The sequence below is a fragment of the Mastomys coucha genome, unplaced genomic scaffold, assembly GCF_008632895.1.
Source record: "Mastomys coucha isolate ucsf_1 unplaced genomic scaffold, UCSF_Mcou_1 pScaffold3, whole genome shotgun sequence".
In the NCBI taxonomy this organism is placed as follows: Eukaryota; Metazoa; Chordata; class Mammalia; order Rodentia; family Muridae; genus Mastomys; species Mastomys coucha.
This window is the reverse complement of record NW_022196909.1, coordinates 41,970,278-41,982,610: the sequence shown is the minus strand read 5'-3', so window position 1 is coordinate 41,982,610 and position 12,333 is coordinate 41,970,278. Positions and strand designations below refer to the sequence as shown.

The following is a 12,333-nucleotide window of genomic DNA, read 5'->3' as shown; positions in this document are numbered from 1 at the left end:
GAGAGAGAGAGAGAGAGAGAGAGAGAGAGAGAGAGAGAGGGCGCTCAACTAAAATCACAACCTGACACATCTCAGACAAGTAAATTTGTGGGTGGTGGTTACCCATGCTTTTAATCCCAGCACTCAAGGCAGAGGCCAGAGGGCAAAGAGCACAGAGCACAGGGCACAGGGCGGAGGTGGAGGCAGGGCAGAGACAGGTGGATCTCTGAGTTTGAGGCCAGCCTGGTCTACAGAGGGGACTTTCAGGACAGCCATGGCTCCACAGGGAAACCCTGTCTCAAAAATCAAAGAGAGTTTCCTTTCTTACACGGAAACGAATGAGTGTGGAGTGGAATAGAAAGCAATGGCTGACGACGTGCTGTGCTGGTCACTCCTCTCTCAGCCATGCCTTCACGTTGCTCGGTGATGATCTTCCATGCAGAGACAGTAAAGGCTGCTCACGGTGAACACCGTAGGGGTTCCTTGTCTCAAGGAGTCTTTGTGCTGTCACCTGTGAAGGATGCTGTTGGCTGGACACGTGCAGCCAGGGAGGTAGCCATTGACCCGGGACAGAACTGTCTGTAGACATTCCACCCTCTGGTTATTACCCAGAGTGCCCTGCTCCTTTCTTGTGCTCCCGTCCCGCATCGCCCCGCCCCCCAACCCCATTCACTGTTCCCAGAGTACCGCCAGCCTGCTTCGGCACACACAGGCACTGGCTCCTGCCTCTCTTCTGGGGCTTGCTAAGCCAGGAACCTGGGAGGAACCTACCCAGTCCCTCTGTAGAGCCTCTTTCTTCATGGTGGAGGCTGCGGGGAGCCCTCTCATCCCTGTCCAAAATGGGTTTCAAATGCCCTCACTGGGGTTCCCAGATACGGGGGTCCTCTGTAGAAAGTCTCATCTCCACAGTCACTCGCTGAAACTTCCGGACCCCTTTGAAGTCCACTTCCTACCCAGGTTCCGCGAGGCACAGGGCATGTGGCCTGGCTCGTTCTTTCCAGCTGTCTGCATCTGTCACTGAGTGCCCCTAGGGACTTGTTTGGAGTTCTTTGTTGCTTCCCTAGACTGGACCTGGTGCCAAAAGCAATGGGCTCTCCTTGGCCCTGGCTTGTATTTCCATCAGACCTTTGTCTCTCTCGGCCTCATTGCCCTTCACAAAGGCACTAAAGCCATGAAGGGGGAAGGTGGGTGTTCATTCATCCTTGACATGCTGGGAGGCAATGGAGGGTCAGAGAGGGTAACACATCCCTCTGTCCTACCCCATCCCTGACCTGCCACTCCCACAGGATGGATGTGTCTTTTTCTGAGGGCCCAATGGCCCTGTTTTGGGCTTCCTCTGCAAACCCATTTGCCTTCCCAAGAGCAGACAGGTGCGTGTTCTAGAACCGACAGACGGGCTGGCGGTGCCGCTGCCCACGGACTCCAAGGGGTTTCGGGACTCTTCCTGTGTTCGTTAGAGGTGGGGAGAGTTGATGGGCGCCATGCGTCCTGCCGGTCTAAAGGCTTCCCGGCCTTTTGTGTGGCATGAGAACTGCCATCTATACGATAAGGGAGCCACGCTTCGTCCCGCCAAGGCCTTTCTTCAGTGCCGAGGGTTGAATTTGTCACAGGCCATTTAACTGCAGCCTCCAGCCTCCCATTAGTTAGCTGATGTGGCAGCAAGAGGTAATGGCTGCCACCGCAGAGACAGATGGTGCTGGCACCAGCCAAGGTGTGACTCGATACAGTCCCCAAATGTGTTTCCTGCTTATTCTGTCCCTCTCCACTTCTCCCTGAAGCTAGGCAACCAGGTCACTGAATTCAGACTGTCTTGGCTTACTTTCTGGAGAGACACAGGCTCCAGTCCAGCCAGGGACACACGCCAGCTCAGCCTTCCCCATAGACCATGCCCCCTACCCTCTCAGTTTACACCCCCCACAGGGCAGATGGGGAATGAGAGCCGTGCCCCTACCTGTCCAGTCATACCCTGGACAGCAGGTCTCAGAAATATCTCTGTCTTGTTACAAACTTGCCATACCTGACCTTGACCAAACTCCCCCTGTGATTTTCCGCACCATGTGGGCTCCAGGCCCGGTGGACTGGCTCCTCTGTCTTCTAGGGTGAGCTGACTCTGAGTAGACTATCTGGGGTCAGCCCTGACTTCCAGAGTCAGGAGTGATATACAGGCAATCTGAGGGATCGGGGCTCAGTGCTTTCTCAAACTCGAATGAGAAGTTTACTATTAAGTCTTACTATTAAGTCTGAACATAGTTCTGTTTGGAAATGGGGCTGTTACAGGAGTGACTACGGTAAACTGAGGTCCCCAGGGCAAGCCAAATCCATCACGACTATGTCCTTATGAAGGAGACTGGACAGGGGGATGGCTCTAAGGGGACCAGGAGGTGATGCCCCCTGCGAGCCAAGGACTGTGGGGAGTAGATGGCACTGCACTCCACGATCTTGGGGTTCCAGTTCCGGATGTGATTTTTGTTTGAGGCTGTGGTCTGTCATCTGCCACATGCGTTTGTCCCTCCGGATGGCTTCCTATTGTTCTGGGACCTGTCTTGGTTCCATGACTGAGTGTACTGGGTCCCTGCCTAAGTCCTTTAACAGCTGGCAGCAAGGACACCTACATAGGCATCTGATGGTGGATAGATGGCTCGTTTAAAAGTTGGACACAGTCCCCGTGGTCTTGGAGTGTCCCGTTCCAAAGCCATGATGGCAGTGGTTCTATGGGGAGCCTGGCCTACTGCTGCACGCATTTGTCTACCCCAGTAGGTCTACAGTATCAGGGTTAAAACCTGATCATGGACAAGAGGCATTACGACTCCACAGGGAGTCAGCCTCCTGAGGTAGTCAGTCGCTGGCATCTCCTAACTCAGACGTGTTCCAGATTGATCTCTGCTAAGTCTGTGGAGAGATCTGCGTGCTTTCTTTATTCAGGCATAAAGGTGCCCTAAGAAATATTTCATTATTAGCTAAAACTGAGATTGAAATTATTTCCTGGCTTTCACAGTGCTTCAATAATCCTATTAGATTTCCTAGCTGTAATTAGCTGGGAATTTTTACTAAGAAGCTGTCTTACCAGACAGGGCATCTCAAGAGTCAGAGATAGCAGTTAGGCACTTATTTATCAGAGCAGTCTCACACAGAAAGAAAAACTGTTTTACTGCCAGTGAGAAGTTAGAAGTTGTAGGGCTTCCCCCACTAATTGTTTATGTTACAGCCAAGAAGTGCTGAAAGGCGACCTTCAGCTATTTGCCTCAGACAGGCCCTGAGAGTTTACCTTGGGGCTGCCAGAACGACCCAGCCCAAGAAGAAGGACACCACTGCTCCTCCGCCTTGCACTTGGCAGCTTGTTCTTACTGACCTTGATGTAGCCATCTCCTGCCTATGTGACTTTTGTAGTATGCCCTGTTTTCTGTATACCATATAAGCCTGATTTCTACTTTGTACAAATTACATTCAGTTACAGCACTCCCTTGTGTCTGTTTCTGTTTGTCATTTCTTCGCCAATGCCTTGTCTACCTGACTAGGACCCTGTTTCCGGCTCGTGGCAGCCTTCTGTCTGGTGTGGATCAGAGGACGGTGTGAAGTTTAGCTCTGGCCGTGCTTGGGCATGTGCTTACCCACAGTAGTGCCCCTTTGCTGTGAAGTTGGCAGTGCCAAGAAACGTGGTGGAATAATTTAGGGTTAGGTCCAGCTGGGAGGTCCTCCATCTCTCAATGTTCACAGAAGGGCCAGGTAGGTGGTCCTAAGGAGCCTCTTGTCACCCCATGAGAAGGTCCCGAGAGCCCCAGCTCCGTCCCTCCCAGCTCCCAGCCCATCTGGTGGTTCGATCCTGTCCCTTTGGCAAGGCTAGTTCCTAGGGTAGCCAAGGCAGAGCCTGTGGGGCTGGCACCATGACATTTCCAAAGCTGTGAGCTAAATAAACTTCTTCTCAAAATGGATGAGCACTACTCCTCAGGGCTGCCGAGCCTGTCCCAGATGCCCTACGGTGGTGTGAGTGCCTGATTTATAGCCCTTGGTGTCCCAGTTAGCTGCTGCCTTGGAACAAATCGCCTTGTGGTTTCACCCAGGATGGTCACTTGTCATTCACATGGTCTCTGCACAGACACCACCCCCCCAGGGGGCTGCTCCAGGCTGTGATCCCCACTCAGTTGGCCACTTGGATGGATTCCACCATTTGCCTGCAGTGCCTTGCTATTCTGGGTAGACCCCAGGTGTGAATTCAGGTGAACCCCAGCGACCTGATGATCTCTCTGACCACTGACCTTCCTCCCTGCTCGTGGCTCATAAGTAGAACTCAGCTTCCCAGATCCAACGAGTCCTCAGCATTGCCTTGTTCATTTGGGGCCGGAAGCACTGCCTCCCAGCTACACTGGTTATGGTATACCAGGTTCCTCATTTTAATCTCTCTTGGCAGTGGACTGACTTCCTGCCCGGGTCATCAAATTCAGGGTATATATATGGTCAGTGCCTGGAGACTGTCAGCAGACGACACAGTACAGCCTCAGAAGCCAGAGTCCATAAAAGACCCCTTAACCTAACTGATACAGGGGACTTGCAACATATAACAGTTCAGGCCAGGTATTGAGGGAGACTCCAAAGAAGTCCAGTGTGGATGTTGTGTTTCCCTTGCTACATCTGAGGACAGGGAAGAGGGGCTGATGTGAGAGTTGTAAGCCATCACTGCTGGGTCCCTGAAAAGTCACAAAGGAAACTGCATATGATGCTAGGGCAGGGGCTAGACCAGTCCCCAGCAGGACATGTCTGTGTGTCCAGCCATACCTGCCTTGTTAGTGTCATCTGTACCAGGGGGACTTGGAGGTCAGGCTCCACTGTCCACAGTTAAGAAGTTCCTGGCAAAGGGACCATTCTGGCGTGGTGACAGGCAGGGGAGGACGGGGCCGTGGCATGTACCTTGGCACCAGCAGCCACTGCAAGTCACACCCATCTGAGTCACATGTCTGTACCCACAGCCACTGTAACAACAACCCTGACCTACGACCCCAGGCACTGCTCGGTGTCCCCTGGCTCAAAGACTGACCAACTTCATTTCTTTGCTTAGTCAAGTGGGCCACCTGTTTCACGTGGGCCACGCAGAACCTCTGAGCTGCTCTTCATCAAGGGCCACATGGTATGTTGGCTTAGACCCTTGCTACATGGTTCTCACATCCTCTCAGATGACCTGGCCCAGCACATTGCTCCAGCTTGTGCCCCTTGGTTCTTGGCACTGGCTGCCACTGTAGAACGGGAGGTTCTGTCCTGCACCAAGTGCTCTTCCTAACTTGTCGCATCTGCCAGTGCTGCCATTAGATGGACCTGCCACTCCTCTAGAAAGCATAAATACCATGTTTACTGCCATCTCCTTGGAGTCCAGGTGGGATTTCCAGATTTTCTATACCTAGAGAATGCTTCCCCCTAACAGATAGCCCGACAGAGGACTGGGTTGTGGTAGACAGTGACGAGGTCATGCTGGTCCCCACAAACAGAACCAAACCCCAGGCTCCAGGACACACCGCTGTCTTGTCACACCTGGCTAGTCTGCCTTCTACGGACTCATCAAGGGTCCGTGCTGCACAATGCCAGGCAGTACAACCACTCATGCTCCCAAAAGGCACGGCTGCAGGTGTCTACACATCGGATACAGCTCCTGACCTGAGAAAACAAAAGGGCTTAGAAAGGCACCGTTTCTAGGACTGCAGCTTTCTTGAAAAAGTATTTTATTAATATGCTCAGATGTACAAATGGAAAATAAATACGTGATTCTAGCTGGTCGGCTGAGTGGGCCACGGGGCCCTGTCTGTGCTCAGGGTCTACCTCGGTGCTTGGGACAGAGACCTGGGCAGAAGCTGAGTCGGGGCTGCTCAGTGCACAGCACTGGGGGGGGAGGAGTATACTGGTAAGTACCAGGTGCAGGACCCGGGGGTGCCCTGGCAAAGGCTGTGCTGACTCCGCCCCCCCCGTGATACAGCATGAGGCCTAGGGCAGGGTTTCATAAAGCGGGGGCGTGTCTCGAGTGTGGCCTTTTGAAGGCCATTTCTGTTACTTCTCAATTCTATTTCTCAGCAGTGTGCAATGAGCCTGGGGGGGTCCATGTGAGGTGAGGGAGCCACTGGCAAGGCTCCAGGGCTGTCCTAAAGTTCCCAGCACTCTGATGACAACAGTGCCTGAGTCGTTCCCTCCAGGAGGAAGTTAGTGGGGGCACCCACAGGTGGAGGCTGAGCCAAAACCTGGTGTCTGCTGACACTGGCCATGTGTGACCTCATAGTCAGTCATGCCAACACCTCAGGATCCCGCACACCCACGCCTGAGTGCATCAGAGTCACCCCAACACCTCAGAAGCCTGCAGCCACGCCTGAGGGCATTGGCACACACTGGCCATTCTCAGCTTGCTCAGGAAGGTGGCTTGGGAGGCCTGTGTCCGAGCTGACAAATGTCCTCCCATTTCTAGTCTAGCACACATGTGACATCTGTGATGGGGACATGGGCTCTCAGGTCCTGAGAGAAGACACAGTTGTGAATCCTGAAGGTGGTAGAGCCTAGACACAGGTAGATGTTGGCCCATGGACACCAGGGCCCATGGGCTTTAGATGTGCTGCCACCCATGTGGGGGCCTCCTCTGGGACCCTGTGACCGAGTGATTGGAAAGTGGTGGATAGGTAGCCTTCAGTACGCAATCTTCCAGTGCGTGGGCTGTTCACATGCTTTCTCCTGGTCTCCACAAAACCGGTTGTATGTTGTCTTGGGGTCCAACCCCAGGATCTCTCGCTCTTCATGAATCCGAAAGGAAAATGTGGAAACAGAGGTGCCAATAAAAAACCTGCAGAGCAACGGCACATTGAGACATTACCTGGGATCGGCACTGGATGCAACGGCCACTCCCACCCACCAGAGGCTCTGGTGCCCTCAGCACTGGCCCCCGTGTGGGTTCGCCCATGCCTCCAGCAGCCACTGTGCCCTGTAGACCTCCACCTAGCTGCATAACTAGCACCAAGGCGCCCTGACAAGGCAGGGACTATCCACACACATGCTGTCATAGCTACAGGAACCCCTTTTCCTGCAGACTCCTGGGGTGACAGAGCAATGCAGCCAGTCTGGACTACTATACGCCAGCCCTCTGACAGCACTTAAGTGACCAACTGATCCAAGAGGAGCTCTGCGGTGCTATGTCACGTGACTATCCTGAAACTATGGGGCCTGAGGCTCGCCCCACCTGTGGAGGCATCGGGTGGGCTGCATTAGCATCGGGGTGCCCGTGCTGATGGCGGAAGCAACTACAATCAGCTGTATGAAGCACTTTCTGAGCTGGGAAGTTGCAGTCAGTTCCCAAGACAGCTGTATCTAGCAGATCTTGGGACGAACCACAGGCAGAGAGAATGAGCAAGCTCAGAGCTCCTCAGAGAGAGCACTAACAGGGAACTAGACAGAATGGCCTGGCTCTTACCATCATGTGCACTAAACAAGCCACGCCTGGAAGGGGACAGCAGTTCAAGGATGAGGCCCTCAACTGCCTACCCCCGGTGCTGGGACGGTGTCAGCGGGGACCCCGGAGGCCAGAGCACGACAGGAAAGCAGCGGGCAAGGCGGGCACACACTAGCCCTTTAGCCCTAAATGCGTACACTCTGCGCGCCTCAGCATCTGGAGCCACAGGGAAGTCACGTTCTGCCTCGCTTCTCATTCTACTTGGGACATTCCAACCTGTGCCCACCCCGAGGTTCCCACAGCTGATATACAGGGGGGCAATGCAAGGCTAGCTGAGCTCCTGGTCTCCTGGAGCAGTGACACAGAGGCCTCTGGCGCCAGGCAGCCTGGTGTGTTGATTCAGCGGCACAAACATACCAAGGAGACCAAGCAGCCTGGGCAGTGCACCTCTCTCAGACGGACGAAGCAGACAAGTTCTGGGTGTACCGCACAGAGGACGTGTACATGCAAGACCTGAAGGGTCTGGACCCAGGTCCCCAGCAGCCCAAGGAAACACTAGGTTAAATGTTAGTTTAGAAAGCAATGAAGCGCCAGGCAGTGTTGGCGCACGCCTTTAATCCTTCGGAGGCAGAGGCAGGTGGATTTCTAAGTTCGAGGCTAGCCTGGTCTACAGAGTTCCAGGATAGCCAGGGCTACACAGAGAAACCCTGTCTCAAAAAAACTGAAAGGGGGTTGGGGGGGGGGGGAAGCAAGCAAGCAAGCAAGGAAGCTTTCTAGACGGGGACAGAGAAGGTGGACGGCCACAACCTCAGGCCGGGGATGCTGAGTACTGGGGCAACCGGAACCTCACAAAGCAGTGAGGATTCAGGCATCTGGCGTGAGCGCCTATCCACTGAACCCAGGCACCTGGCATGAGCGCAGATCCACTGATCGATGATAGCCACGCCTCCGTCCTTGTACAGCTCCAGCTCCTCCCAAGTGGGCTCAAACCTCACCATTTCCGGCAGCAGCTTCCTCAGTTCTTCCTGTTCTGCGAGGCAAAGGGGAGGCTGCTGACCTTCCAGAGTGAACAGGCGCCTCGTGGAGCGTCCCAAGGAAATAAGCGGCCGGGGGATAAGAGGCCTAACCGAGCCTGGGCTTAGGGCTGCCTACCCTTCCGGATGGCGTCTGTGGCCACGAACACCTTGTCCAGCTGATGAGCCTTCATAAGGCTGCGGATCTTCTTCACGGCACCCTCCAGGCTGGGCACATCCTCCCTGTGGCCCCAGATGAAGTCCTTTCTTCTCAGGTGGACTCCAAGGTAGGGGCCGCCTAGCGCCGAGCCCAGTTTGACCTACAGAAGACCGGGAAGTGTGTTGGGAAACAGTGAACAAAGTTCACATGGCTATCCTGAAACACAGCAGGACGGATGAACGTGCTCTCTGAAGCATCCCTCCAGGCCCGACTGAGTTCAAGGCCAGCCTGGTCTATAGAATGAGTTCCAGGACAGCCAGGGCTACACAGAGAAACCCTGTCTCGAAAAACCAAAAACCAAAAAAATAAAAAATGAATCACTAGGAAAAAAAAGAGAAGCTATTTGATACGTTCTTCTAGGCAGGGGCATCTAAGCAACTTAATTTGTTGCTTACGCAACAGCACCTTAGAACCAGTCCAGACAGCTTACAGCACAGAGTCCTAACACCCAGCGCCACAGGGGAGGGCCCCACAGCTCCCTCAGCCAGCCGATGGGAGAGACAACTCGAGAAACCCAGCTCTGAGGAGAAAGTGTGCACACAACCAGGAGAGGACAATGCATGGCTGAAGGCGTGAAGGAGCTCTGAGGCAGGTGGGCTGGCCTGCCTCCTCTCTGCTGGGCAGAGGCCACAGGAAACGCTGAAGATTCATCTTTCATTGCCTCCTCCGCTCCTTCCTTCCCTTTCTCTTATGCCTTTATTTTTTTGAGATGGGGTTTCCCTACATAGCCTAGGCTAGCCTGGATCCCACAACTTTCCTGCTTCCACCTCTAAAGCCTAGGGTCCTAGGCATGTGCCACCATGCTAAAATCTGAAAACTAACAAAAAAAAAAAAAAAATACAAGTTACAAGCCTAACTCGGCATATGTCGGGCTCCCAGCCGTTTTGCAGGTCAGATAGCGAGTGTCACCCACAGGTCAGACACGCTACCTTAAGAGTGTCACGCACAGGTCAGACGCGCTACCTTAAGAGCGTCACCCACAGGTCAGACACGCTACCTTAAGAGCGTCACGCACAGGTCAGACACGCTACCTTAAGAGCGTCACCCACAGGTCAGACACGCTACCTTAAGAGCGTCACGCACAGGTCAGACATGCTACCTTAAGAGCGTCACCCACAGGTCAGACATGCTACCTTAAGAGCGTCACGCACAGGTCAGACGCGCTACCTTAAGAGAGGAGCCCTGTCCCTAGCAGCTACCTTCATCCTCGTCCAGTCTTCCTCCGGGGCCATCTTATCGGCGGCGTCCGTGGAGTTGAGGTGCTGGCTCCTGAACTCGTCTCCCACCGCCCGCAAGTGCTTTGCAAACACCATGCTGCGCCGGGTCTGCAGGGACAGGGCTCAGCTGAGTGTCACCAGGCCTTGGGACGGGTGAGCAGTCACAGCTTCACTATTTACCACCTGGCCCCTCCTTTCCGCAGGTGCCACCCACAAGGCTCCTCAGCCCTCCTAACAGGGGTTCTAGGTGACTCCTGCCTGCTGCCCACAGCACAGCCGGCTACAGCACAGCTGCCCACAGCACAGCCGGCTACAGCACAGCTGGCTACGGGGACCTCTGCTTAATCCCTTGCCACTCAGCCAGCAGTGGTGTCACCCACAGAGATCGGGAAAGCCCCAGAGCAGGGCCTGTCTAGGCTGCAAGGCTGGCCAGCACCATCTGCCCTTGGCTAGTAACGTCATGTAACCCCATCACTTTGGTGTGTGTCCACCTCCTAGCTTCACAATCTGCTCAATTCGGGCTTCATTTTCCCTAAACTGAACTGGGTGACTGTGTCTCCGTTGTAAACCAAACAAAGCCGACTGCCTGCTCCTGGCCTGACGCCTGCCAGATTAGCCAGTGTCCTCAGAATCAGAGAAATAGTTCATGGCATTTAGGGCTCGCTGCACAGAATGCCCTCTTCCCCAATCCAAAGGAGAAGTGTCCTAGCCACCTACAGATGTGGCGAGGGCGAGGCAAGATCACTATGTGTATGGAACACAGCATCAGAAGGCAGCAGCGGGTCCTGCAGCGAGAGTGACAGCTCGCTGTGGGGCGGGGCAAACCACTGGGCACTGCCCACGGTTTCAGTCATGGAGGCAGAAAGCTGCTGTGTCGACTGTTAAGTTTCCAGACAAAGGCACGTGCAGAGAGGGCCCACGGGGACATACTCACATCCCAGTACTCCCGGCCTCCATAGTGGTCATGGAGCAAGTTTTCAGCTCGGTCCAGCATCACAGACCTGCATTTAAGTAAGGGAAGAAAAAGACGTCAACGATTCCAAGAGTTAAAACGATTATGCCTGTACTCTCCAAGAACACAAAATGAGAAAAAGCTTTGGGCCCCAACAGTTCAAGGGTGCTGGGGATCCAAAAGGAGGACACCCAGCACGTCACTGTAGAGCTCTGAGGAACAGGAAGAAGACCTGAGCACCAAACTCAGCAGTGAGCTAACTGAACACAGGGTAGGGAGTCTGCTGGTGTGTCAAGGCTCTGCCACCTATCAGACAGGACAGCAAGGTACACACGGCTAGGGGTCTTATGAGGCACAGCAACACGTGTGCTCTTGTTTCAAACGCAACTCGCTCAAGGAAGAGGGCTACCCCTTGGGGACTCCATGCGTCAAGCTTATACTACCATCTTGTACTGACAGGACTGGGAACGAAGGATGTGAGCGTATCAGCAAAGACTGTCCTCTCACCACAGCTTTCCGCTGTGGGGTGGGAAGGTGGGGGGACAGAGAAGATGAAACTCCAACAGCGGAATGTAGAGGACTTAAGGACACCAAGGTGACACAGGTAGAATGGAAAGAAATCTTTCCAAAATAGGCTGATAATATTTAGCTGTGTGCAGAATACATATTCTATCAAAGCCAGTCACCACATGCTCAACAGTGACAGGGAAGCTGCAGTTTCTAGGCCTGCTGCAGCTGGCTCCTGAGACCAGGCCAAGGCTGGCTGTACCGCAGTCAGGATCATGCAATGAGAGGCCTTAGAGCTAACACGGAGCCTGAGGGCAGGGGTGTGGCCTGCAGTGCCTGGGCTAGCACCATCCTCACAGCTAGCTGCTGGAGACACTGAGGGAACTGAAGGGACAGACAGGCCTTGGGACTTCAGGGATGCCGAAGAACATTCCCGGGACATGGCGCTCTGGCACTTCCTCCTAGATGGGACAACACAAACCTCACAGACTCTTAGGCCTAAGGCCTTAGCCTCTTAGTGCGGCAGGCACTAGCACTTCTAGATGAACCCCTTCCTTATGCCTATTTCCAAGGAAGAGGAGGAAAAAACTACTAACTACTGCAGCTGCCTGAGTCTCCCCAGCCCTCGGGCAGAAAGGGTGGTGCAGTCACGAGGCAAAACTTTCAAAGCCCCAGGGCTCAAGCCCGACAGATTCCACCTTCCAGCCAAGCCCCTGAGCCCCACGACTGTTCGTGCCTCTCTATCTCCACTGTCACCTCTTCACAGCCCCCCCAGACCCATTCCCAGCTGGGATAGGATCCTCACAGCACCCCAATGAGGAACACAGAAGGAAACCACAAGTGGGTCCTACCTCCCACGTCTGCAGAGGCTGCTCGGAGCACAGGAGGCGAACGGCAGGGTAAGGGTAAAATGGCTTACTGAGCAGGGAGTTCAAGAGGGTGCAGACCACACCCACCATGCCAGAGCACAGGAGACAACCCGAGCCTGCAGTCTCTCTGGGATTCTTCTTCTTGGACACACAGCCTCCTCCAGCAGC

The 12,333-nt window shown here is 54.3% G+C and overlaps 1 protein-coding gene across 2 annotated transcripts in view; it reads right to left on the bottom strand.

Moving 5' to 3' along the window:
• Positions 1–5,667: 5,667 nt before the first annotated feature.
• The window catches only part of Pofut2 (protein O-fucosyltransferase 2), a 10,826-nt gene continuing 4,160 nt past the window's right edge, over positions 5,668–12,333 (bottom strand). Inside the window, exons 5-9 of one of the 2 annotated variants that reach the window (XM_031348016.1) lie at positions 10,772–10,838; positions 9,820–9,945; positions 8,540–8,720; positions 8,294–8,417; positions 5,668–6,784 (exon numbers count right to left, since the gene is read on the bottom strand). In XM_031348016.1, coding sequence (XP_031203876.1) covers positions 6,631–6,784; positions 8,294–8,417; positions 8,540–8,720; positions 9,820–9,945; positions 10,772–10,838 — 652 coding nt within the window. In that variant the 3' untranslated portion in view covers positions 5,668–6,630. The remainder of the gene's footprint in view (positions 6,785–8,293; positions 8,418–8,539; positions 8,721–9,819; positions 9,946–10,771; positions 10,839–12,333) is intronic. The other variant, XR_004112401.1, reaches the window with a different exon arrangement.